Source organism: Guillardia theta (assembly GCF_000315625.1).
Source record: "Guillardia theta CCMP2712 unplaced genomic scaffold GUITHscaffold_99, whole genome shotgun sequence".
In the NCBI taxonomy this organism is placed as follows: domain Eukaryota; class Cryptophyceae; order Pyrenomonadales; family Geminigeraceae; genus Guillardia; species Guillardia theta.
Genome location: NW_005434575.1, coordinates 37,983 through 61,458, shown reverse-complemented (window position 1 = coordinate 61,458; position 23,476 = coordinate 37,983). Strand labels below are relative to the sequence as shown.

The 23,476-nt window shown below is 51.8% G+C and overlaps 13 protein-coding genes and 1 non-coding gene across 14 annotated transcripts in view; 8 read left to right on the top strand and 6 right to left on the bottom strand.

The window, feature by feature from the left end:
* GUITHDRAFT_116685 (hypothetical protein) overlaps window positions 1–1,435 on the bottom strand; it is a gene marked incomplete at both ends in the record, with an annotated part of 3,359 nt that extends 1,924 nt beyond the window's left edge. Inside the window, 9 exons of the mRNA XM_005824032.1 lie at window positions 52–186; window positions 232–279; window positions 326–610; window positions 664–714; window positions 770–829; window positions 878–967; window positions 1,021–1,039; window positions 1,087–1,232; window positions 1,373–1,435. Coding sequence (XP_005824089.1) covers window positions 52–186; window positions 232–279; window positions 326–610; window positions 664–714; window positions 770–829; window positions 878–967; window positions 1,021–1,039; window positions 1,087–1,232; window positions 1,373–1,435 — 897 coding nt within the window. The remainder of the gene's footprint in view (window positions 1–51; window positions 187–231; window positions 280–325; window positions 611–663; window positions 715–769; window positions 830–877; window positions 968–1,020; window positions 1,040–1,086; window positions 1,233–1,372) is intronic.
* A 577-nt stretch (window positions 1,436–2,012) lies between these two features.
* GUITHDRAFT_145218 (uridine kinase) lies at window positions 2,013–3,558 on the top strand (the record flags this gene model as incomplete). The annotated part of the gene is made up of 4 exons (XM_005824097.1): window positions 2,013–2,332; window positions 2,416–2,485; window positions 2,772–3,407; window positions 3,514–3,558. The coding sequence occupies 4 exons, from the start codon at window positions 2,013–2,015 to the stop codon at window positions 3,556–3,558; spliced, it is 1,071 nt and encodes a 356-aa protein (XP_005824154.1).
* A 142-nt stretch (window positions 3,559–3,700) lies between these two features.
* Window positions 3,701–4,555, bottom strand: GUITHDRAFT_97360 (ubiquitin). Its single transcript, XM_005824031.1, has one exon. It carries the CDS (start codon window positions 4,377–4,379, stop codon window positions 3,780–3,782), a length of 600 nt encoding a protein of 199 aa, XP_005824088.1. The 5' UTR covers window positions 4,380–4,555; the 3' UTR covers window positions 3,701–3,779.
* Window positions 4,556–7,094: 2,539 nt separating this feature from the next.
* GUITHDRAFT_155038 (hypothetical protein) lies at window positions 7,095–7,887 on the bottom strand. Its single transcript, XM_005824030.1, has one exon. The coding sequence runs from the start codon at window positions 7,709–7,711 to the stop codon at window positions 7,262–7,264; it is 450 nt and encodes a 149-aa protein (XP_005824087.1). The 5' UTR covers window positions 7,712–7,887; the 3' UTR covers window positions 7,095–7,261.
* Window positions 7,888–9,180: 1,293 nt separating this feature from the next.
* Window positions 9,181–9,254, top strand: GUITHDRAFT_t97. The gene has a single exon. It is a non-coding gene; the product is annotated as a tRNA-Ile (tRNA).
* Window positions 9,255–9,364: 110 nt separating this feature from the next.
* Window positions 9,365–11,418, bottom strand: GUITHDRAFT_165553 (hypothetical protein). Its single transcript, XM_005824029.1, has 4 exons — window positions 11,387–11,418; window positions 9,961–11,164; window positions 9,877–9,912; window positions 9,365–9,816 (listed from the first exon to the last, which is right to left on the bottom strand). The coding sequence occupies exons 2-4, from the start codon at window positions 11,116–11,118 to the stop codon at window positions 9,754–9,756; spliced, it is 1,257 nt and encodes a 418-aa protein (XP_005824086.1). The 5' UTR covers window positions 11,119–11,164; window positions 11,387–11,418; the 3' UTR covers window positions 9,365–9,753.
* An 813-nt stretch (window positions 11,419–12,231) lies between these two features.
* On the bottom strand, window positions 12,232–12,929 carry GUITHDRAFT_155037 (hypothetical protein). The gene has a single exon (XM_005824028.1). The coding sequence runs from the start codon at window positions 12,888–12,890 to the stop codon at window positions 12,432–12,434; it is 459 nt and encodes a 152-aa protein (XP_005824085.1). The 5' UTR covers window positions 12,891–12,929; the 3' UTR covers window positions 12,232–12,431.
* A 105-nt stretch (window positions 12,930–13,034) lies between these two features.
* GUITHDRAFT_155036 (hypothetical protein) lies at window positions 13,035–14,087 on the top strand (the record flags this gene model as incomplete). Its single annotated transcript, XM_005824027.1, has 4 exons — window positions 13,035–13,382; window positions 13,431–13,793; window positions 13,864–13,952; window positions 14,000–14,087. Coding segments are annotated over 4 exons (888 nt in total), but the record flags the coding sequence as incomplete, so codon positions are not given.
* Window positions 14,088–14,375: 288 nt separating this feature from the next.
* On the top strand, window positions 14,376–15,482 carry GUITHDRAFT_155035 (hypothetical protein). Its single transcript, XM_005824026.1, has 8 exons — window positions 14,376–14,452; window positions 14,511–14,566; window positions 14,610–14,638; window positions 14,684–14,731; window positions 14,776–14,859; window positions 14,979–15,095; window positions 15,147–15,220; window positions 15,263–15,482. The coding sequence occupies exons 1-8, from the start codon at window positions 14,412–14,414 to the stop codon at window positions 15,369–15,371; spliced, it is 558 nt and encodes a 185-aa protein (XP_005824083.1). The 5' UTR covers window positions 14,376–14,411; the 3' UTR covers window positions 15,372–15,482.
* A 9-nt stretch (window positions 15,483–15,491) lies between these two features.
* GUITHDRAFT_116679 (hypothetical protein) lies at window positions 15,492–16,350 on the top strand (the record flags this gene model as incomplete). Its single annotated transcript, XM_005824025.1, has 4 exons — window positions 15,492–15,737; window positions 15,776–15,827; window positions 15,961–15,993; window positions 16,124–16,350. The coding sequence occupies 4 exons, from the start codon at window positions 15,492–15,494 to the stop codon at window positions 16,348–16,350; spliced, it is 558 nt and encodes a 185-aa protein (XP_005824082.1).
* Window positions 16,351–16,584: 234 nt separating this feature from the next.
* Window positions 16,585–17,511, top strand: GUITHDRAFT_116678 (hypothetical protein; the record flags this gene model as incomplete). The annotated part of the gene is made up of 1 exon (XM_005824024.1): window positions 16,585–17,511. The coding sequence occupies one exon, from the start codon at window positions 16,585–16,587 to the stop codon at window positions 17,509–17,511; it is 927 nt and encodes a 308-aa protein (XP_005824081.1).
* A 163-nt stretch (window positions 17,512–17,674) lies between these two features.
* GUITHDRAFT_116677 (hypothetical protein) lies at window positions 17,675–18,052 on the bottom strand (the record flags this gene model as incomplete). Its single annotated transcript, XM_005824023.1, has 4 exons — window positions 17,675–17,710; window positions 17,760–17,834; window positions 17,881–17,971; window positions 18,033–18,052. 4 exons carry the CDS (start codon window positions 18,050–18,052, stop codon window positions 17,675–17,677), a joined length of 222 nt encoding a protein of 73 aa, XP_005824080.1.
* A 667-nt stretch (window positions 18,053–18,719) lies between these two features.
* On the top strand, window positions 18,720–20,945 carry GUITHDRAFT_78381 (hypothetical protein; the record flags this gene model as incomplete). Its single annotated transcript, XM_005824022.1, has 8 exons — window positions 18,720–19,658; window positions 19,713–19,751; window positions 19,883–20,044; window positions 20,096–20,188; window positions 20,235–20,445; window positions 20,495–20,658; window positions 20,707–20,775; window positions 20,820–20,945. The coding sequence occupies 8 exons, from the start codon at window positions 18,720–18,722 to the stop codon at window positions 20,943–20,945; spliced, it is 1,803 nt and encodes a 600-aa protein (XP_005824079.1).
* Window positions 20,946–21,732: 787 nt separating this feature from the next.
* Window positions 21,733–22,164, top strand: GUITHDRAFT_39847 (hypothetical protein; the record flags this gene model as incomplete). Its single annotated transcript, XM_005824021.1, has 2 exons — window positions 21,733–21,942; window positions 22,036–22,164. Coding segments are annotated over 2 exons (339 nt in total), but the record flags the coding sequence as incomplete, so codon positions are not given.
* Window positions 22,165–23,476: the final 1,312 nt, after the last annotated feature.

Genomic DNA, 23,476 nt, shown 5'->3' with positions numbered 1-23,476 from the left:
GAGGGAGGGGAAAAACGGAAGAGGGTGAGGAGATAAAAGGACGAGAGTCACCTCAGCAGCTCGTTCCTCGAGGAGGACTTGAGAGACATTGACCGAGTCCTGTTGCTCCTCCTGACCTCTCTCCTCGATCTTCTCTTCCTCATGAACCTCCTCGCGCACACTCAACGCTGGAGCTTCTTCCTCGACCTTGAGACAAGTCAACCTCGAGCTGAGGACAAGGGCCCGCCTCACAGGCTTCTCTCCGGCTCCTCCTGACGGTGCTGTGGGAGCGCTGGGAACCTTCCGGGCGTCAGGTACGGGCGCACAAATCCTTTCCTTGACTCACCTTCTCTTCCTCCTCCTCGGGAGAGGCTCCGCTCCTACCACCCTGCTTGTTCGCTTCGTCCTCATCTCGACGCTGAGGGAAGGGATCTACCTCCTCGCCTACCTTCTCCTTCTTCACCTTCACCTTCCCCTTCTCCTCCTCCTCCTCCTGCTGCTGCTGCTGCTGCTCCTCCTCCTCCTTCTCCTCCTCCTTCTCCTTCTCCTTCTCCTTTGTCTGCTTCTCCGTCGCCATCGCTGCTGTTGTCGTGTCGGACGTCACCTCCAAGTTCTCCTGGCCTTGAGCGATCTGCCAAGAGAAGCTAAGTGGTTCACTACTGGTTGGAAGGCTAGGAGCCGCACGTGATTTCCGATGGAATCAACTTGCTCGCCGACTTCAGTCTTGCCTCTGACCTGAGAGGAACGACCAAGTCAAGTCATCGACCCCGATCGCATCGCACACCCTCACCTCCTCCTCGCTCGCCGCAGCCCCCGCGCTCGCCTGGCTCTTGCTCTCTCCTTTCCCCGACTGACGGCGATCACGTCAGCGTCCCCTGCTAGACTCCGATGCCTTCACCTTGTGTTTTGCAGCCTTGCGCTCCTCCTCCTCCACTTCCGCCGCTCGCTCTGCTGCAATCGCTCGCTCCATCGCCTCGGCATCTGCCTTCTGCGGGAGGAATCAGGTGAGCAGGCGAGTCGGTTCATGGGGTATCATGTTACTTCTTTGCTCTCGCGCAACCTGCTAAGAGCGTGAGGGACTGCAGGCGAGCTGAAACAGAAATTCACAATCTTTCTTTCAGCGTCTCTTTCTTCGGAAGCGTATCAACATCACCAACCGCTTGCTCCTTTTCACGAAGAGCAGGAGCGACGGCATGCTTGTTGGGATTGCCGTTCTCTTTCTTGGCGTCTGCTCCGCCAGGTAGTTTCTTCTCCTGGAGGCACATGAAATAAGAAGCAGAATCATCGTGAACTAGGCAGGTCACGGAACACGTCCAAGCATTGATGCGAGTTTGAAGCGTTCAGAGACTTTCGTTTCCTAGTCTGCGTCCTCCTCGTCTTTCTTCTCCTTCACCTGATCCTTGCACTGCTTCTCGTTACATGTCGCTTCTCTCGAGAACACTCGATCAGAGTTCATCGACTCCAACCTATCTTCTTTCCCCTCCTTATTCATATCATATTCATTTGATGTCAGCAAGCTAGTTTCTTCACTACGTATTCATAATATTCCTCCTACCTTCACCATGAACGAACTACCTGTCGCGTACAAATGAAGACTGATGGGATCTCAAAACCAAGTACACTGATGGCATCTTGACATGTAACAGGCATTGTTCCTTCCATGTCCATGTACATGATCGTGTTCGAGGACAACATCTACACCATCATCTCTTCTCACCATCTTCGGCTCTTTCCTTCCTCCGCCATCGCCGACGGCCGAGCAGCATAAGTTTCCCATGACGTCAGAGCAACACACGGTTACGGCTCAGGGGGCATAAGAAACGGATGGCAGAGTTTGTCCGTTACCGATGCCGTTGAGCGGTTTCATAATGTAACGTATTCAGTGGGGGCCGATCAGGGGGCGCATGGTCAGGACAGCAGGAACGGACGAGAGGAGGAGGAGCAGGGAAGAGGGAGGGAAGAAAGACGAGGGGCTCTGCTGCCCCATCGAAGAAACTCATCTGAGCATGAAGGCAAGAATCAAGTCGAGGACGATGAGCATGCAGACTTCCTGCCATCGGAGTTCTCTCCTGTGCATCGTTGTCTTGCTGCCCTTGGCATCCGCTTTTGGGGTGGCTCATGTCCCTCTCAAGGCAGAAGGCAGCCTATCAAGACCTTGTGAGCTGCTTCCTCTCAAGATGCAGTCAGGCGGGCTATCGGACCCTGTAGCGCCGCCACCCGGGACAGGGACTAATGTACCAGACGATTTGATGACATTCAGCGCTAACCGCGAGAAACATAGGTTCTTGTCATCGGTGTCGCTGGAGGATCTGGTGGAGGAAAGAGTGTCTTCTGCACAAAGCTTGAGGCAATGGTACAAAGTATATGCCCGACCATTGTCCTGAGGTTGGAATATTGCTGCGCATGGATTCCTGTCATATGATGATTCGCAAGCAGCCATGACAGCTATTACAAAGACAAGCCCGATGTAGACAGAGACTGCGATGGAAACTGGGACTGTCCAGAGGTAAGATCACGGCAGTTTCATACAAGCTCTAACAGGAATTTCGTAGGCCCTTCACACAAATCAGTTAGTGGAGCACCTTGAGCTCCTTAAAAGTAGTTTTGAAACGTCATTTGCAACGTCTCTGAACCTCTTGTGATCAAGGAGGAGAAGAGGTGGATGTACCTATCTACGACTTTGCATCAAATTCCCGTGTGAAAGATTCTTCTGTGAAGCGAGTTTTCCCCGTGGGGTTGAAGGTTGGAATCTTGAATCTGTTTGTTGTCTGCAATAACGCACATGTTCGCAGGGAGTTCTTCTTGTGGAGGGCTTGATGGTGCTCAACGACGAGAAGTTGAGATCTCGGATGGACATTCGAGTCTATGTCGATTGTGACGAAGACACTCGTTTCATGTGCGTCTTGCTTGACAGGGTCCTCGTGGTGACGGTTCTGCTCAGGCGCAGACTTGCTCGGGACACGCACCCGCTAAAGGGACGAGGACGAACAGTTGCAGATGTCTACAATGCCTGGGCAAGGAATGTAAAGCCCAACCATCACCGATTCGTCGAACCAACCAAGCGCTTTGCTCACATGATCATCCCGTATGATGTCGTCGACATGTTTGCCTCGCTGATGTCTGATTGCAGTCACAATGGGATTTTTGCTGATCCTGGTCATCTCTTGGCAGTTGGGGAAGATCCAACCACTTTGTTGGATGCGTATGTAAATAGAGTTGCATCCGTGCATCAAGCGAAGATGAAATGTGAAATCGTTGTGGCGTGGGAGCGATTCTTGATAGCTGTTTATGCAGCACATCCAACAAGATCTGATGGGAGAGAACGAAAGGGGGAGGCACAAGCCGTCGCCCTTGAAGAGGTGCTTTGCTTCTTTGTGTGGCAAATGCTTGCTAATGTGTTCGTAAAGAAGGTTTCGCCAGCCCCAGAGGTAATTGATGAATTCTCGCTCGCTTAGTTCAGCTTGTTAATTTGTGTCCAAGATTGATCCTGACAGCATGGAGTCCTCCATGTGGCCGGCGCTGTACATGCTGCAGGTATACTGTCAGCATAATTACCTCGACGGTGATTTGGTTGAGTAGGCATACGTCAAGATTTTCAGCAGTTCGTGATCCATTTCAATACGATAACATAGACTAGACCTTTCGTTTGTTAAAGAAATGATGATGAAATCCATGGCAAGATCAGGGAGGTGAATCACATTGTTACAGCACAACGACCATATTCGCACAGGAAAGCGGGTAACCCGTTCCATTCGTTTTATTTTCATATAGTTACAACATACAGGTGGAATCCACCGTTCTCAACAGCACTTGACTAACTTAGGAGCTACACATTTCTCGTTCTCTAACTTGGCCGCGTTCTTCTCGAAAGCAGCAGCCTTACAAGTGTCCATAGCAGCACAGCAGTGTGTTTCAGGTAACCTGTGGCTCCCACAGAACTTGTGTTGGCAGTACTTGCAATCACCGATGATAGGAGCAACTTTCGACGTGCAACCTTCATGATTACATTTCTTTGCTCCACCACGGAGACGGAGCACAAGATGGAGAGTAGACTCCTTCTGGATGTTGTAGTCCGCAAGGGTGCGGCCGTCCTCGAGCTGCTTGCCCGCGAAGATGAGACGCTGCTGATCAGGGGGGATGCCCTCCTTGTCCTGGATCTTGCTCTTGACCATGTCGATGGTGTCGGACGACTCGACCTCGAGAGTGATGGTCTTGCCGGTGAGAGTCTTCACGAAGATCTGCATACCCCCACGGAGACGGAGCACAAGATGGAGAGTAGACTCCTTCTGGATGTTGTAGTCCGCAAGGGTGCGGCCGTCCTCGAGCTGCTTGCCCGCGAAGATGAGGCGCTGCTGATCAGGGGGGATGCCCTCCTTGTCCTGGATCTTGCTCTTGACCATGTCAATGGTGTCGGAGGATTCAACCTCAAGGGTGATGGTCTTGCCGAACTCGCTAGGACGAAGATCTGCATGTTTTGATTCTGTTGAGAATGGACTCAGAAGAAGTTTCGAAGAAGAAAGTGCCGGTGGGAGGGAGCAGAAGCGCAAGAAGCGAGCGGGTGGGACACGGAGGAGGGGGACGGAAACAATGCGTTTGATTTGTCGCCTCTCTGATTATATAGAGACAGACCCCTACCCCCACCCTGCGTTCTCCAAAGTGACCCCTACCCTTTCAAGGTTCGTGGTTATCTCATGTACCCACACGCAATGCCGCTACCAATTTAGTACCCTTCATCTTGGTACCCTACCCCAGACAATCCTCCAGGCCTACTTTTTCTACCCCATTGTTGGCTGAGGTACCGTACTTTGACCCATTCAAATCACGGGTACTGAACCTACTAGTGTCATTACCCACCATGTATATCTTGGACATGACCCCTTCATTTCTCGATTACCCCACCCCCACAAAATTTCTATCTTCTATCACCCCTTGCTGAACCCACGACCCATCAACCTTGTCTGACCCCTACCCACCGACGCCTCTTTTAACCCAAGATTTGAGCTGACATCACCCTACCTACCCCGATAAACCCACATACCCTGCCCGACTTCTCCTGATTGTGACCCTGTGAACGACACCTACGACTCATTGAATCCATCAGCCCATCCTGCTCAATTCATTAAGTGATTTCATAGTAAAACAAGCCTATCCAGTTCACTTGCCCTTCAGCTGATCTCCTGGACTCATGATTGAAGGACCCTACCTCAGCAATACCCCATGTAGTACCCTAACCTTTGGAGAGATCAAACTTGACTCTTTGATCCACCCCACCCATGTAGCCTTTTAATGAAACCGCAGCCTTCTTGATCACCCCTACCCCCTGTGATCAATAGAACCCACCCTACAGTGTAGCCCTAACAACAGCTGCGATCAACGCTCCTGACCCTCACCGAGTGATCTATACCCTATTTATTGTGGTCAAAATGACGGGTAAAAGTTGACCATGCAAGGAAGTCAACCCGTGATTGAGCTCGAGGCATTGAGGCCACCCCTCAGGGAAATACCTGGACCCCTGGTGATTAACCCCTCCGGGTCGGGGGGCCGTCCCGTGGGGGGTCCGAGGAACGAAGGGATGCATTTTTAATATTCGTTCTGAATGTAGGGCTAAACATAGCAAACATCACTACCAAAAGCATTGTTCTGGTACCAAATATGGTCTAAAATTAAAGATCCAGTGACCTACCATGCCTAAATCGGGCCAAAGGACCCGTGTTGGCTCCTTGCATGCCACCGCCTCTTTGTAACCTTAAAACCCTCAACGCTTCAAGAACCCACCCCCTCTAATCTATGAATACTACCCCCTGATATCGGCATGACAGATCTGAAGTCGCACATCCGCCCCTGCATCCGCCCCAATTGGATTGTCGATATAAGCCTTTTATATATTTTTGTTATAATTCTTGACTGTTTTGTTATAATTCTTGACGTTTTTCTGAACTTTATCATAATCGTAAACATTCCAGTGAAAGGAATCTGCTGTCTTTTTGATCATGGAGTTTGTTGTCCTGAGGCCGACTTGAAATGATATTTCAGAAGCCCAGGGCGAACTGTCCATGAACGCACGTGAAGATGGCGGTAAGGGCGGGGGAGGGGAAGAGAAAAATGCGAACAGACTCCAGGAAACACAAGCAGGCAGGCAGGCAGGCAGGCAGAGAAAGTTGAGAAAGTTGTTTGCGATTGATGTTGATAACAAAGTACTGAATAGGTAAAAAGAAAATGATAGGGCGGGGGAAGCTTGTACGAATTGATGTTGACCTGCCAACACCTCACTGCTGGTCGTTTCCGCTGCTTCCCAAGCAAACAGGTAATGACGAGAAAGAAAATCGTTTAGGTCAAGGGATTCTGTGACTTGGGATCTAGCATATGGCGGCATGGGATTTGCCAGGGACTCTGAGTGGCTTTCCCTGAGAGATGAAGATTTCATGGAGAAGTTCACTGTACTGTACGAGGCGCATGTAGATTTTGGCTCAACCGGTTGCGCTTCATGTTTATTCGCCATTCTGCTGTCTTCCTTAACTTCGCGCAGGAAAGGCGTTCTTAAAGGGAATGAAGAGGGAAAGGGACAAGGATATGCTGTAAAAATGAAATGTGCTCGAAAAACAAATGTAACTGTGACTGGATCAGGTGGAGACAGAAATTGAAGGAAAAAATGTCTCAAAACTCTCAGGAAAATTCAAATAAGAAAGAGAGAAGTTTGTCGCTACAAAGTGAACCTGGAGATTCGGTCATGAAGACTACAAACTTCAAGGCATGCTGTCCGTTTGTTACTTATCTCTTTGACAAAGAAGTCGTCATCAGAAAGCAGCAACTGCTAAACAAAGAGTGAAAGAGAGAAGGGCAAAGCTTCTCACTGATCAACGAAAGGAAATATCTCCTTCCAAGTTGTTTGCCAGCCTTGTCTGACGAGTTAGCAGGCGATTCCTAAGATTGCAGTCGATACCAATCTTCAAACGTCCGCTGTGCAGGTATTGCTCCTGTGCCTTCTCCCACCTTGGATGTCATTTGGTGATTACTACAAGGCTTATCGGCTGCTCAAGAAGAAACAGCAAGAGCAGGCCAAGCAAACAGCAAGCAAAATTTTTCAAATGCCTGGACCAGGAATTCCAGAGAAAAAAAAGAGAAAATAGCAAGTTTATTGACAATTGTCAACAATTAAATTGTCAACCAATATTAGATCAAAAGCTTGGAAAAAACAACAAAAACAAAAAGCACAGAATGATACAGCGAGCGTAACAACGCATTGCATGCCTAGTCGAACTCTTCGAAAACGATCGAGAAGATCTCAACTAAGAAGTTTCCTGTTCTCAACATCTATCCTCTCCCGTATCAGCGCCAAAACTTTCTCAAAATCGTCGGAGCAGGGAGTGAGTCCAGATGCAAAGGGACTCTTACCCGAATGTATAACAATTCCTTTCCTTCGCTGCTTCGCCATCGCTCGACATAAGCCATCAAAATGCCACCATACGCGGCAGTCTGCTCCCATGCCCCATGCTTTTGTGTTCCAGAACTTGAGGTTTATAATATCAACATCCTTGATGTCCCAAAACTTAATGGTCTTAGCAGTACCCATCGGGAAATAGTAAGTCTTGAGCTTGATGTAACTTTCGGTGATCTCAATGTTTCCCCTTGAGTACAGAACCTTTTCACAAGAACTTTTCATCAGGGGGCTTTTGGCCCCGGTCTCTCTGCTTCTGCATCCACAATCCAGCATCGAATACGCCAATGGGTTCATGATCTGTCTACGTTGCAACAGTGATGAGCACGAACTTCTGTAATCTGTTAGCCAGTCACGTCAATTTATCCTCCACACCGAATGTTTCGTAAGTTGATAATTGTTCCTGTTTCTGTCTTTCTTCTCTTTCTCAGTCGGTCATCTTCTCTCCGCTACCGCACTCGTCACTCCTCCACGTCTGACATACTACTGGGGTACAGGAAAAGTCCGTTTTGGTTAAGAGAAGAGGGTGGACGAGGGCTTGGTAGGGTCCCCTGTGGAGAAAGGGTGGGTGTAGATTATATAATTCATTGGGGTGGTTTCGTTGAAGGGTATACTGAGTACCGGGTCCTTGTTCTACAACCGACAAGGAAACTCTGGGGTGCAAGATACAACCAGGAGAATGTGCCAGGAATTGAACTAATAGCTTGTCGGGAAAAGGGGGTGGGGGATGCTTTTGGAAACGGTGGGGGTACACAAAAGGTCGCTGGGACAGGGGTGGTTGGTAAGAGGGCGAAGAGATTGTAGGGAGTGGTAGGGTAGTCAATAGGTAGGTAGGGTAATGGGGATGGAGGGGGTTTGGGTAGAAGTCCCTTGAAGGTCATGGGTGGGTGAAGCATGTGTGGAGAAGCAAGTGGTAGTGAAGGAGGTTCAAAAGGGGGGTCCTGAATGAGGAAAGGTATACAACCATGGGTATTCTAGTATGACATCCTTTCGCAAAGGGGTGGGGGTTGCTGTAGCCACTGGTGCTAGTTGAGGGTACCCCTCAAGGGTCGTCCAGGGATAGGGAGAAAGCAGAGGCCAACGAGGATTCACAGAAACAAATATTATTAGGTCTTGTACTAGATATGAATTAAAATAATTTATTTTTGTTACCACCTTAGCAACTGGTTGTACCAGAAATACAATCTTGTTTGCACCTGTACCAGGGTCAGGGTGTATCCGGCAGAATGGATGTCCCCTGAAAACTAATTAAAACTAAAGAAGTCCCTAAAAGTTTTACCCAGTACAAACGACTGAGCCTTTTGTACCCGAATGGAGGAGTTTGTAAAATTGCAATTTTTAGAGGTTTGCACATCCATCTTTGGCAGCCAGAAAATGGATGCTTCAATTGTCATCCTTAATTGAAATTTCAGAAGCAATATTCGAAATATCACCTGAAAATTGAGAGGTGCATAGCAAAAAAGAAAAATAACCAACTCCTTGACGAAGTTGGTGGTGCGAGGGATCGGAAAATGAGGGTGGGGTGAGAGAAATAGGGGTGGGGGACGATGGAAATAGGGGTGTGCAAGACAATGATGACAATATAAGGGGTGGTTTTATCAGTAAAAAGACTTGAAAAGGGGGTGGTGTCGAAAAGAAGAGATCATAGGTGTTAAAATCGGGGGTGGGGGTGAAGAATGGGGCATCGGGATTTCAAAAAAGAGTGAGTAGGGTGGGAGGTGCCAAGTGTATTTGTACCGTAGCAAGCGATCACGTGGTATGGACGTGCCCCATTAGCACAGTCGGCCAGTGCATCGGTCTTATGAGCCGAAGGTCACGGGTTCAAGTCCCGTATGGGGCATCTTGCCCCATATCACGTCCGAGTTTATTTTACTATGCAACAAACTCGCTAGGAGAGGCCACCGAAAATGATTTGTGTGTGAATGAGACGATTGTCGTTTTTTAAGTTTGCATATTTTTTCTTGTTTTATATCTTCCACGATGCCTCTTCTTGTATACACTCACCTCTGTTGCAGCTTTAAATTTCCCTATAGCCCCACGCTGCACCGTACACGACATCATGCCGCGTTGTTGTTTCAAGTGCCGCTCAGTTGAAATAGCCCTGGGCTGAATTCGCCGGGGTTGCTGACCGGGACCTTTGACAACAGTGACTGATATCTTACTCATTCTGACACCGTGAGCATCATGAGCAAGAGAAAGACCAACTCACGTTCGAACAAATAAGTGAGTTGACCACTGACGTGACTCAGGCATTCCACTACTGAGTCCCAGGTGACATCATGACAATAATACGTGACCCGGCGTTAGAGCCATCACACCCTCAAAACCTTGCGGCGTCTTTAACATCGAGACGTCCCTCCATGTGCGAGTCGGAACTTGTACGCGAAATAACTTTCATAAGGCTGCCAGAACAAGCATCACTAAGCTCATGAAATCCACAAGAAGTAGCGATTAACCCTCACCTGCTGCTCTTGGCAGGGGTTGGCTGCTCGCGCAATCTGCAAGGTCACGTCAGCACCCACATGAAAAGGCGAATGTTCAATAACCTGCCATCGTTCTCGATGACCAGGAACCGTTTGGTGCGAGTCCATCATGGCGTTTCTTAGATTAGCCATGGCCTCAGATTTTTCTTTGGCATCCACAACTCCATCTTCCATTGCTCCAGCCGCTTTCACAGAATTCACAACATTCTCAACTCCGAGAGGCTCCTGACTTCCAGCAGCTAACCAAGCTTCATCCAACCCCCTGGAAGTCTGCGCATGCTTCGAGGTCGCGACCTTCCTTGTTAGCTGCAACGGCAGCTTATTTCTGCCTCCTGTCTTGCCCATTCCTACAGCAGCTGGCTTGTCGGGGCTGAATTTGAGCTCAGGGATTCCATTATAATTCTCTAAACTGCTAGCCAGCTTCGTCTCCATCGCCTGCTTGTGTCCATTCGCCTGGAGCGGCCAGTACTCGTTAACCGTGTACCCTTCACGGTTGTAAGCATCAGGATGCACAAAGTAACCGTTGGCATCAATTCCTTCAAGGGGGACAGCGATGTCATCAAAACTTTGGTACAAGCGATTGTTAGTGTAGACTCCATGCTCTTCAAGTTTGTCTTTTTTGCCCAATGGCACATCGTGGGCAACATCGCGGTATCCCACATTGACCCCCTTCTTCGACAGAACATCAGATGCCAGAGACGTGACCCTGGCTTTCTTTTGGAACATATCTTTTGGGATTCCGTCCACGAGATTTTTCGGTTCAGGAAACTTCTGATATGTCGACTTCTTGGTAATCTGAGTTTCCTTTCCTGGTATGCGACCAGTGTTCACCGCAGGAGTATGAAACAGTTCGCTGTTGAGTGACTGCTCTATTTCTGCACGAGTCTGAACATGATCTTTCATGTGTGGGATCGGAGGAATTGGGGATGACATTACGGCATACCTTGCCCTGTGACTAGCCTTATCCTGGTCCGAAAGTTGCAGCATATCCGCGCCTGGCCTCTTCACGTGTCCAAAGTGAATCTCCTGATCTGAGTTGGCCTTCATGCCATGCAGCATCGATGCCATGTAAGCAGCTGCCGGATGGAATCCAGGTGCAATCGTCAACTTGGATTCTCTGGACGCCATCCTGCTTGCAACTAAATTCACCAAAAGCACGCAAGCACCGCCAACAAAGAATGAGAATGTGAAGGACTTCATGCCCAACCGCCTCCTAAACATGATCCAGCTCTGAGAAAATTTCTTCCTTTTCGTGATGCGACTGCCACTGAAGAAATGATTCAGCAACTGTGAGAAACGAGAAGAAAGGAAGAGGAAAGAAATGGCAAAATCATGTGGAGCAAGGTGCAGGAAAAGGCGGAATCGAATGAATTGAGAAGTTAAAACAAGTGGAAGAGGGAGGAGGAAGAGGAAGAGGAAGAGGAAGAGGAGAGACGAAGAAGAAGAAGAAGAAGAAGGAAAATCAAGACAGGACGAGGGGGGGTGTCACCGGATTCGATCAGATTAGATCTGCCATGGCGACCCTTCACGACACGTTACAAAATCGGTTTTTGGCTACACAACACAACTTCGCGAGCGGCGGCTGGCCGGGCCCGGCGCCACCCGGGCCCGGGTGACCGTACCGTGGCGGCCCGGCCGGCCCGGCCGGCCGCGGCTGGAAGAGTCGCTGCCTCAGCACTGCGGCACTGACTCGGAGGTGGTGCCAGGCACCGCCCGGCCACCGTGACGGTCCGATCGCCCCAACTGAGTCCGGGCCGCCCGCCCGCCCGCGGCGCGCCGACGGTCCGATCGGATGGCCCCAGTGGTCCCGGCCGATCATGGCATCCATGATGGCTCCGAGTCGGATCGGAAGTTCCGAAGTTCGGCCATCATGCCGCCCTCAGCAGTGCCGGGCCCGGCACCAGTCACTGGCCGCGGCCATCATCGGATTCGGTGCGGCCAGGAGTGGCCGCAACGGCACGGCGGCACGTTAACGAGCCTCCGAGCCTCCGTCCCACCGCCAGAGGTGCCTGGCACTGCGGCACGCGCATGGAAACTTGCCAGGCTCGAACTTGTGACAAGAAGACCGTACACTCTGAGGAGAGACTGCGGCACTCCAACCCCGGCGGGCCGCGGGCGTTCAACGGTTTGAACCGTGACTTCACAGTCCGAGCAGTCGGACCGTCCGACAGTCACGCCGCCGGTGACTCTCAGTCTCGTACAATAATCACGGCAGTTGACATCGCGGCATAAGATTGTTCTTTCCAGACCATCAAGACTCGGCGGTAAGAGGAAACTCTCAGTGATTGAAGTTGATCTTCAGATGCCGCGTGACACGGACTCCCAAGGAAGAGTCAAGCATTCATGGTTTATTACAAGAAGTATACAAACCGTGAACCGAGAGAACTGTAAAAATTTCATAGATTTGTACAGAGTCTATGTGATGAGACGGTAACAAACGGATTTGTCGCAAAGTTTGCATTCTACGTCAAATCAGGTTTGATTTAGATCAGTCTCGCAAAGGATCTGGAGGAATAAACGAGATATTCCTTGCCTTAATAATAGTATGTGTTAGGGCTTCTGTATGTGTCATACGCACCACCATATCCAGTACCGAAGTCATTGAACGGATAAGCTTTCAAAGGATCTCCACCCACCACCACTGAAGGCTCCTCGTCGGCGTATCGCGGCCATCCGCCAGGGTAGAGATCTCTCACGTATCTTGCAGCAGGAGATGCGTCCCAAGCATTCGGGTAGTTATCAAATCTATCATAGAAAGAGCCGTTCACATCCATGGTTTCAGGGTCATACTGAATTGAGCATCCCCTCCATGACACGCAGTCAGCGAGCATCGAACGTCTGGCGCCGATTACTCTCCTCTTCTGCAAGAGCAGGCTTGGTTGATGTCGAGATCGCTGAGCAACGGACAGCACAGTTTTCCTTGAAGAAAATGCCAGCAGGGTCAACCCCAAAGTCATGAACAGCGCGCACATGCCAGCAGCTCCCGCCGCCATCCCTGCTCTGTTGAACTGCATGAAGCCTGAAGAGCCGCCAGGTTTGACGGTTACGGATAACCGATATGGACATGGACCACTTCCCCACTATGACCAAGTTAGTCATGCGTGCGTGGGGATGTGGTCACCGTTTCGCCATGGAGACAAAGAGGGGGCAGTGAAGTCATAGCAGAAGAGGAGCGAGCGATCATGGAGTCCTCGAGTGCTGCCAGGAAGCGAACGCTCTCCCTGACTCCTTGCTTGCTTTCCTTCCTCTTCACTGTGTCATCCCACTGCCATGTTCGAACCTCCAGTGATCTGGCTTTTACCTCGCCCTGGCTCCGAACGAGCCCATCGAGCCCAGCTCCTTTCAGAGCCTCAACTTGCTCCTCCTTGCGAACAGAAAGACAGATTTTCCGGCTGCAGATGTCTAAAAAGAGAGGGAAGAAAATGCAGAAAGTGCGAATAGACGACCTGTTGGTTGAGCGCGGCTTAGCCTTGCACACGAAAGAGGTTCGTCAAAAGCGATCTCTCGATAAAACGACACTGATGTGAGCATAGGCGATGGCCCTTGTCTTGAAGAAGCTGGTGGTAGTTGAGGAAGGGAAAATTCCTGTCGATTCTGTGAGTACTCTGATTCCATCCGACGCAAATGTGCGCGTCAAAGGACGGCATGTGCCTGTAGAGGAGCGAGCAAACATGGAGCAAGAAGCTGGCTTTGTGCTTGGAGAGGAGATGGAGGGTCTTGTTGTGGCGCATCATGGCAGTCGGGTGCTTGTGCAAGTGGAAGAGCAATCGAAGGAGTTGTTGACCAAACTTGAAGAACCTGCCGCACACATCAACACTCATGACGTTCGAAGTTTGCGGTACAGCTGTGCGTTGAATCCCTCCCTGAAAGAGATCGGCGTTGTGACCGGCGACCGCGTAAACCCATTGCAAACTTGCATGCTGCCTTGGCTTGGCCACTCCCTGACCGACAAGAATGTCTTTGCAGGTTGTCTTTGCTCCGGCGTTGGGAGGAGATATGACAACCTCGGAAAGATCTTTTGCCAGAGGAGTTGTGAGCAAGCGGCTCGAGAGAACGTGTGTCGCGAAGCAGCACAAGAATGTCATCTGACTGCGACCATCAGAACCGTTCTGGATCGCCCGTCGAAGTCGATCTCGGAGTTAAACGTCAATGACCTTCAGGTGTTGGTCCCGGGCTATTTCCTCGCTTGACTGAGCGGACTATTGCAGACTGTAGGTGCTGAAAAGGTGCTGGAGAGGACTGGCTCACGAAAAGTTCTCTGTGCGAACCTTGATCAAGTGCGGAGAAACGGGAGAGGGTTGAAGAGCTTTGACCTGGACTTTTTCCTTCAGGTCGTGCTCGTGTTCGCTTCTTCGCCGCCTTCTCCTCTGCTTCAGTTGGATAAATATCTGGTGAGGAGTCATACGGTGTCAGGGCAGAACGCGTTCAACAACGTCTCACGTCAGCTGCTGGTTGTCCAGGTCGCCAGCTCTGCCTGCAAGTTATCTCAGATCATCCTCTTCAATAAGTGTGACATGCTGGAGGATGACGATGCCAACCTCAACGCACAGGAGCGGTCAGTTGCATCACGAGCGGCCTGTCGGTATAGCAGAAGTCTGAGACATGTCGGGCAGGAATCAGCTGGTGAGTGCGGAGACTCTCAAGGTCTACCAAAGGCTCGGCTATCCAGGCGATCCATCGAGATTGTCGACATGCCTGACTCGCTTGCTCAGTCATCATGACGTCGACTAGGACCGGACAAGTTGGCGCTGATGACATTGCGGACGTTGACTGAAGTCACTGGTAGGGGCTCGAGGAGCTCAAGTCACTGTTGCACAACAAGACGAGCATCCTGGTCCCTATCGCAGGCTTCTCCCATTCCTGAGCGTGAGGGTGCAGGTCGGTCAGTCGGGAGTCGGCAAGTCTTCGCTCCTCAACGCTCTGCTTCCTCAAGCCAATGCAAGAGTCGGTGCTCTCTCGGAGGTGAGGTCCTTGCGGTGAAGGGCAGCGAGGCATCGAGGAGGAGGAGGACAAAGATGGGGGAGAGAAAGATTCAGCGAAGGTGAAATGTGATGCTGAAAAGATATTCATTGTGTTCATAGTGGTCGGGGCTGGGAGCTCACACGACGTCTCATGCTGAGCTTCACTTTCTTCCTTCTGGTGGAAATCTCATCGACTGTGCTGGGTTCCGAGACTTTGCTACTTGGCACCTGACGCTGGTGAGCACAGGAAGATTTGGGGGGGGGACATGTCTGATCAGCGTTGGGCAGGAGGAGGTGCAGCAAGGCTTCAGGGAGATCTCTCAAGCTGCTCTCGACTGCAAGTTCAGAGATTGCTCGCACATGTGATGCATCAGTGACTGCTTCCTGCTCTGACACCCCTGCAGTTCGGAGCCAGCAGAAGTCTGCGGGGTCAAGCGAGCACTGGAGGAAGGAAAGATTGAGACCAGCCGTATGATGAACTTTCGCTACATTATGAACGAGGTCACAGCGTGATCGGCGCTTCGCAATATGACGAAGCGTGAAAGCCGGGCGGCTAAACTGCCAAGGCTAAACCGTACTTTGAAGATCTTTACTCAAAGTTAAGTTAAAAATCAGTACGCAGCGATCTACGTCATGCCTCACTGTCCCTACTCCGCCGTGCCCGACCCGGCCTGTATCCCTGGGTTTACGGGCTTCTCCTGCTACCCTTACTGCATGGGCATCCACCTGAAGGGGAGCATCAATCAGGGCATCGTCCTGTACGGAGCCAACGACTGGAGGGACTCGGTCCAGTATATCCTCAGGGATTGCGGCGTCGGGCAGTCCACCGCGGGAGGGCTGGTTGCAGGGCTGCAGAGCAATGCGAATGCCCGCTTCACGGTGCCCGAGGCGGCGTCGTCTACACCGCCGCGTCGCAGGCCTCCTGGGACCCGGCAAGCCAGAGCTGTGTGAACAGTGGCGGGGGACGTGGTGCTGACGGCCTATGAGGACGGGCTCGGGAAGTGGAAGGTGAAGATCTCGAGGATCTTCGGGGAGGACCTCTTCACCTTCCGTCTCATCGATCTCCCGGGCCTCATCCCCGCTCATGACATCTGCCTGCCAGGCTCGAAGAGCTGCGAGTCCCAGACACAGCCGGGTGAGATCGGCCCGGGGTGCCCTACGCTTACCAGGACTACCCCGAGATCTACAACCCCGCGACCACCAGCGAGTGGGCGGTGTTCTACGCCACCAACCCGAACCCGGAGGTGTACCAGGCGTATTCGCAGTACTGCGCCGGGGAGCCGAGCAACTTCCGTTCTCCATCGTGATCGGCTCGGACTCGAGCTACGGCAGGGTGAGGGTCTGGAAGATGAACGCCTTCGCGCTGGACCAGAGCCAGACCACGGCGGCCAACGTGATGACATGGACCTTCGAGGGCTTCAGCGGCGACCAGACCCTGCAAAACTCAGTGACTGGCAAGGGCCCCGGCGTTCAATGTTGCCTACTGAAATGACAGTGTGCTGCCGCGCCGCTACCGGTGTAGTCCGATGACGGGCCCCGGCCCCTGGCCCGTTGCGGCCTGAGTCGCCGAGTCGAGTGGCCAGTGACTCACTCACCTGCCACCGACTCCCGCCGCCGGGAGCGCCGCGGGCGCTCGCCGCCGGGCGGCCCCCGCGGCAAACTTTGAAACTTGAAGTTGGGGACGTGAGGTGACCACAATGATGGGTGACCAGAAACTTCCATGGCAATGGTGAAGATGGCGCGGTGCGCAGCAGCGATGAAGGGGGCGCTGGTAGCGGATGCGGCATCCATGGGGCTTCACTGGATCTACGATCCCGAAAAGATCATCTCCCTCACTCGCAAGGCTCCTCTCTGCCCCAAGGACCCTGCATTCTTCGAGCCTCCTAGCTGCCCTTTCTATTCCTACGAATCCGGTCAGCTCAGTCCCTATGGTGCTGAAGGGCTCGGCATGCTAAAGAGCCTCAACTGCCTCGCACAATATGATCCTACACGCCTTGCGCAGAAGTTCTCAGAGTATCTCAAGGGATACTCAGGGAGGCTCAACCATGCTTCCAAGGAGCTGATCGCAAATATCGATGCCGGCAAGACTTTCCCTGAGTGCGGAGCGAACGACTCTCAAGCCAACTCGCTGGTCAAGGTTCCCTTTGCTCTTTCGCGCTTTCATTCGGACCAGGACTGGGCTACAAGGGTGGAGGAGACCATGAGAGTGCATCAGAACCATGAGCTTGCAGTTGAGTACGGGATGGCAAGCTCGCACATCCTTCACCACATAATCTCTACCGGAGCAACAGCGAAGGAGGCGCTTCAGTGGTCCACGCAGGATTCTTCTCCCCTCACTGCAGATGCCAAGAGCAAGGTCAAGGAAGCTCTTGCCTTCACCGGCAACGAAGTGGAAGCAGCAGAAGCCTTCGGCAGCAGCTGCGCGTTGCCAGGAGCGTTCACGGTTGCGGTTTACATTCTGAATACGACAGAGACATATGAGGAGGCAGTGAAAAAGAACATCATGGCCTCAGGCGATCAATGCTCACGTTCGTGCTTCATTGGCGCTTGCTTGGCCGCTAGCCAGGGAGCTGAGTGTGTGCCCATGGATTGGATCGAGCGAGTGACGGACATGGAAGACATCGACAAAGAAATCAAACGTGTTTGCTCCTGAATAGCAACAAGCAAACTGTAATTCATGCCTAGCTACAGTTACATCGAGCCATGTCAGGGAACAAGCGAGCAGTGTTCAAGGTTTCAGTGTGTAGGTGGAATCGCATAGAGATCTCTCTGTGATAATCTCACGTTTCAGTATCGACTAAGTGCTTGTGTAGCCTTCAGTATCCCTCCTTGCCTGTGGGAACGCCCTCGACCTGCCGGGCTTCCATGTCATGCTCCTCTTCCCTCTCGGCATCATCTCACATTGTAGTTCTCCCACGTCCCCCAGCTGACAGGAACCCAAGTCGTTCCGTGATGTCCGATGGGCTCCTTGGCCACCTGCTTGCATCATCAGTCGGGTCGCGAACTCAAGCGCCTCGAGCACCGAAGGGTCGGTGATGTAGCAGCCCCAGGGATCGTCACAAGCCCCCCAAGTGCCGTCGACCGCGTTTAGGGAGAAAAATTGATTGGGAAGGCTGCAGACCAAGAAAGTCACGCAAGAACGAGAAGTTGTCAACATTCATGCATCGAGTTCACCTAAAGATTCTGCCAATCATGCTTTCTGTAACAAGGAATTAGTCAGAAAGGCAAAGAAGATACATTGTAGGCATGTTGGGACAGCAACCGTAATACAATTTCGATAGCAATCAGGTCAAACCATTCTAGGATATTGCTGTTGAAAGCAGTGGGAAAAACAAAATATTCAAAAACAATCAGCATCTGGACTGAGGATGAAAAGGGGGCATGTGAATTCTGCAGGCAAAGAACTGGTTGTTCAAAGCATTGCCCTGAAAAGTATGGTTTCAATGTCCTGCCATTCGTTCCAAAGCTCCCACTCTCCTCTCCTTCGCTGTGCCTGAGCTGTTACCGTCAAAGGTGCTACTCGCCTAGCCTGGTGGTATCTTGTACCCTCTGCTCCACCTCCTCTTCTTCCATCACATCTCCCACATAGCTGCCTCTTCGCATTCCATTTCCCCTTCCCTGTACATAGGAGGGTAGGGGTATTCAAGCCAGTGGGGTAGGGGTAGGGGTAGGGGTAGGGTAGGGGTGACCACCCTAGGTAGAAAGATAATAATAAAAGCCTATCATATACACCGGTGGGATCAACCAATACACCTCCAGGTGTTCATATTGAAAGTATCCCTATACATTTCAATGCTGGTGGTAAAATTTCAAAACTTTTACGACCTCCACACGTACAAAGAACTGCCGCAAGTTGGCACGATGGCGCAAGAGGAAGGGGGAGAAGTAGAGAGGAGGAGCGAAGAGAAGACCAACAAGCAGTTGTTCTTGAGACTCCTGAACTTCATTTCTAACGATGACAAGAAGACGTTGGCTATAGCGTGCATCGCAATGTCGCTCACCTCTGTCAATAATCTTGCCTTCCCGAAGATCATATCCAACTTGATCGATAGCATGTCAAACAGCTCCAACACTCAAGCCAAACGAAAACTAGTCGTCTCATCGCTCATCATGTTTGCAGTTGGTGCAGTTGGGTCATGGCTGAGGACTTATCTGTTTACAATCGCTTCAGACTCTGTGTCCAAAAGGCTTCGCGTCGAGCTCTTCAAGGCGATACTGAAGCAAGAATCGGGTTTCTTCGATCAGACACCGGTGCAAGACATGCAGTGTAGAATGACCGATGATGTTCAAGCCATGGCAAATGCGACGACAAGCAACTTCGCCAAGGTGTACAGGTACACGAACTCAGCTCTAGGTGGCTCGATCATGCTTTTCTCTATCTCACCTCGGCTTACGGTTGCGACACTGGGAGTAGTTCCTCTTGTCGGGGTCACGGGGATGCTCTATGGCATGAGAGCCAAGAAGATGTCCAAGAAGATGAAGGAAAACATCTCCCGCATCGCAAGCTCGGTGGACGAAAAGCTGGCCAACATAAGGACTGTCAGACTTTTTTCAATGGAGGATTATGAGGGCGAAGAGTATGCAAACTTGTTGAACTCGACCCAAGAAGACGTGAAGCATGCTGCTCATGCAGAAGGCTTGTTTCTAGGCGGTCTTGCATTTGGGGGCTTCACCTCCTTGCTTGGTGTCTTGTACTACGGAGGGACTCTTGTTGAAAGGAACCTAATCACTGTCGGGGCCTTAACCTCCTTTGCCATGTACAGTGCGACCGTCGGCCTAGGATTCTCAGGATTATCTCAGGTGTGTCAACAATCCCATGCTCGCATGCCTGTGTGAGAGTGACTTGCGCGTTAGGTGTACGCTGAAACCCTCAAGGCCTTGAGTAGCGCTCAAGTGAGTGTCTCTGTGTCTGAGCGTGACTCGATCCGCTCCCTCTGACTTGAAGTTCTTCTTCACCCCTCAGCTGTTAATGTTGCTCCATGCCAAATAGATGGACAGCTACTGACATAAAGATGTGTGCGCAGAGGGTCTTCGAGATTCTAGATCGAAAGCCTTCAGTGAATCAGGACGATGGCAGAGTCCTAGACAGCATTGAAGGAAATATAGAAGTGTGCAATGTTTGCTTTGCCTATCCATCACGACCAGATGCGTTGGTTCTCTCTGGCGTTACTATTCAACTTCATAAGGTGAGCCGCCACGGTTGAGATCAGGCACGTGAGCTGACTTACTCACGTCAGGGAGAGACGTTGGCGTTGACAGGTCCGAGTGGTGGCGGGAAGAGTACCATAGCTGCGTTGATCACGAGGTTGTACGAGCCGTCGAGTGGGAAGGTAACATGGATGCTGCTCGACATGGTCTGAGTAGACTCTTGTGCAGATATTGTTAGACGGAATCAACATGTCTACACTCTCTGCTTCATGGATACGGAAGCAGATTGCTGTTGTCAACCAAGATCCGATCCTATTCTCGGATACCATTGAAGCTAACATTGCCTACGGCCGCCCGCATGCCAAACGGTCCATTTCAGAGTTTGCAACTGTAGATATTCAAGATGCTGCGAGAAGGGCCAACGCCTTGTCCTTCATCGGTGATCCTGACCATGTGCCTGCTTCTGCTCTCTGCTCACCGCGTTACAGTCGATCTGCCCGACGGGTTCCAAACGCAAGTTGGGGAGCGCGGGAGCCTGCTTTCGGGAGGGCAGAGGCAGCGAATAGCGATTGCCAGGGCGATGATTCGAGACCCTAAAATCCTGATCTTGGATGAAGCAACCAGTGCGCTAGACAATGCAAGCGAGCAGCTGGTGCAGTGCAAGGCTGAGGGTCTTGTGGGACTGAAGGAGCTGCGGCAGGTGAAAGAAGCCTTAGAACGTCTGATGGAGGGTCGTAGCACGCTCTTGATCGCCCACAGAACTTCGACTGTAAGTGCACCGACTGCTCCCAGGGAGACCTGACGCTCGATCAGCTCGCAGGCTCGCAGAGGATCGCTGTAATCGACGGAGGAAGGATTGTCGAAGAGGGACACTACGATGACTTGATTTCCAAACGGGACAGTATTTTCTCGCATCTTATTCAGTCTCTACCATGCTGAGAATAAACTGAGTGAGCTGCCGCTGCCGCATGCGGTTGATCGAAGTGACATCAAGTTGATCAGCTCAGTTGTCACGTTGCTTCACGATCCTGACAGTGAGTGCCATTGAGGCTGGGCTGGTTCGCATACCCGGGACTCAACTTGTCACTGAAGAGTACGGTCGGCGGCGATCGGCGAGCCCGGCGGCGGCGGGCAGTGACGGCCCGGCCGTACTGAGTCCCGGGCCGGCGGAGGTACTAGTCACTTCCGCTGAGCGTGACGGTGCCCGGCCGCGCCATCATACAGTGACTCTTTTAGTAAAGAGACAGTGACTTGAACCGTGACTCAGTGACTCCGCGCCCGGGCCGCGGGCCGGGCCGGGCCGCCTCCGAGCGAGCCTGTGACGGACTTTGAGTAAAAGGACAGGCTGTGGCCCGGCGTGGCCCTCAGATGTGATTCTTGTGATCGCCCGACAGGACAAGCTCGAGGAGGAGTGGCAAGGCAGGGGGGAGATGGCAGGAGACGAGGAGGGAGCGAGGTAGCTGCTTCACGTGGTTCCCCTGCTTTGAAGATGCAGGCAAGAGCTCGGAGGTTCGGGGCTGTGGCTCTCCTGCTCCTTGTCGAATCTGCCATGGCGGAACGATTCGTGAGTTACGCGCCGGTTTCTTTGTCGTTACGAGGAGGGAAAGGCCCATGTGCGGGCAACTCTGTCATGGAATGTCACCAAGGGAGCACAGACAACGCCTCTTCGACGGAGGCATACCAGGCGTTCCCTGTGCTGCGAGCAGAGTTGAACGAGTGCTTGAACGTCGAAAGTTTGTGCATGGCATGCGAGCAACAAGGAAAGACAAACATACTCCCGATCGAGATCCCTCACTTCGGTCGGGTGGTCGTGATGGCGTTCGAATGCGACGAGTGCGGATACAGAAGCAACGAGGTGAAGGAAGCGAGTGAGATTCGCCCCCTAGGCGTTCGATACCTCCTCCACGTGCAGAAGCGAGAGGATCTGAACAGACAGGTGAAGCTGAAGCAAGGAAGCGAGCGAGGGGGGACGGGGGGACGGGGGGACGGAGAAAAAAAGCTGAGAAGAAAGAGCTGAGAGCTGCCGCAGGTCATCAAGTCTTCATTTGCTTCCATCGCCCTCCCTTCTCTCGATTTTGAGATTCCTCCTCCTGCTCAACGAGGCTCTCTCAACACCGTCGAAGGGTTCCTGATGCGAGCTCAAGAAGACTTAAACAAGACGCTGGTGCTACTAGTGACCTTCTCTGCCTCTGACTGGCTTGCTCGCTGCCTCTGACTGGAAAGCAGGCCTTGTACGCTGGTGCGACTGAGGCACAAGACTTGAGCATGAGGGATCAGGTGCTGTGAAGTTGTGAAGTCGGCGGTCGCTCAAGTCTGGCGGGTGCAGATCAGAATAGTCGGCTCGCGTCTTCAAGACCTCTTGGACGGTGAGACGTTCGAGCTGATCCTGCGAGACCCGTCAGGAAATAGGTAGAAATGATGACGATGATGATGATGATGATGATGATGATGATGATGATGATGATGATGATGATGAGGACGATGACCACGAAGAGGAGGAGGAGGAAGAGGAGGAGGAGGACGACGACGACAACAACAACAACAACAACAACAACAACAACGATGACGATGACGATGACGATGACGATGAGGTGGAGGACGATGATAACGACGATGGCGATGATGATGATGACAAGGATGACGAGGATGATGATGATGACGACGACGATATTGATTATGATAGTGGTAGTGGTGGTGATGATAATGATGGTGATGATAAGGAGACCGTGGTTGTTGTGGGTAGTGAACGTAGTGAAGATGACGATGATTCAGCTTCATTGAGAGTATCAATGCCAACGACCCAAGACTTTCTCGTCAAGATTTTGTGAGAAGCAGAGCCGAGGTTGTTTCTCGCTGTCTGTCTTGTCGTTACAACCTGAGTAGGATGCTAGCGTGGGGGTCACAGCAACGGTGCAAGAGCAGGACGACGATCACGAGGATGGTGCTGCTGCTTTTACGTCGGTGACAGAGATTGACGTGCTTCTGTAGCTCGATCGGTTACTCATGTCTCGAACCTCGGGGGGGGAGGTAGTCGACTCGTCAACAACGTTGTGTCCTTCACAGATCGCAAGGTCCTCCCGAGAGTGATGGACGAGAAGGCAAGAGGAAGAGGAGCTTCGAGCTCGTTGCCAGTGACGCCTGACTGTCAGATGATGAGCGATGAATGTCAAGTCGATTGCTTCAAGATGGTCGCTTCCCTTTATCTTTACCTCCCCTCCCCTCCTTCACTCCCATCCCTCCTCCCTTGCTTGTTCTCGCTCCTCTGTTCCCTTGCTTGCTTCTTAGGTAGTGCGGCTGACTTGGCTGATCAGATGTGTCCCTCGTGTAAGTCACCGGAGGAGGAAGAGAAAGTCTACGCAACCTGCATCCCGCACTTCAACAAGGTGAAGCGGATCGAGCAGACAATAGACACATTCTCCTCCTCCTCCTCCTCCTCCTCCTCCTCCTCCTCCTCCTCCTCCTCCTCCTCC

Bases quoted from the DNA above. Each gene is read 5' to 3' on its own strand.
- GUITHDRAFT_97360 (XM_005824031.1), bottom strand. From the start codon at position 4,379: ATGGTCAAGAGCAAGATCCAGGACAAGGAGGGCATCCCCCCTGATCAG.
- GUITHDRAFT_155038 (XM_005824030.1), bottom strand. From the start codon at position 7,711: ATGAACCCATTGGCGTATTCGATGCTGGATTGTGGATGCAGAAGCAGA.
- GUITHDRAFT_165553 (XM_005824029.1), bottom strand. From the start codon at position 11,118: ATGTTTAGGAGGCGGTTGGGCATGAAGTCCTTCACATTCTCATTCTTT. The intron at 9,913-9,960 runs GTTATTGAACAT...GTGACCTTGCAG, and splicing joins GTCATCGAGAACGATGGCAG to ATTGCGCGAGCAGCCAACCC. The intron at 9,817-9,876 runs GTGAGGGTTAAT...TTGTTCTGGCAG, and splicing joins ACCCCTGCCAAGAGCAGCAG to CCTTATGAAAGTTATTTCGC.
- GUITHDRAFT_155037 (XM_005824028.1), bottom strand. From the start codon at position 12,890: ATGGCGGCGGGAGCTGCTGGCATGTGCGCGCTGTTCATGACTTTGGGG.
- GUITHDRAFT_155035 (XM_005824026.1), top strand. From the start codon at position 14,412: ATGCTGGAGGATGACGATGCCAACCTCAACGCACAGGAGCG. The intron at 14,639-14,683 runs GTTGGCGCTGAT...AGTCACTGGTAG, and splicing joins CGTCGACTAGGACCGGACAA to GGGCTCGAGGAGCTCAAGTC. The intron at 14,860-14,978 runs GTGAGGTCCTTG...TTGTGTTCATAG, and splicing joins GAGTCGGTGCTCTCTCGGAG to TGGTCGGGGCTGGGAGCTCA.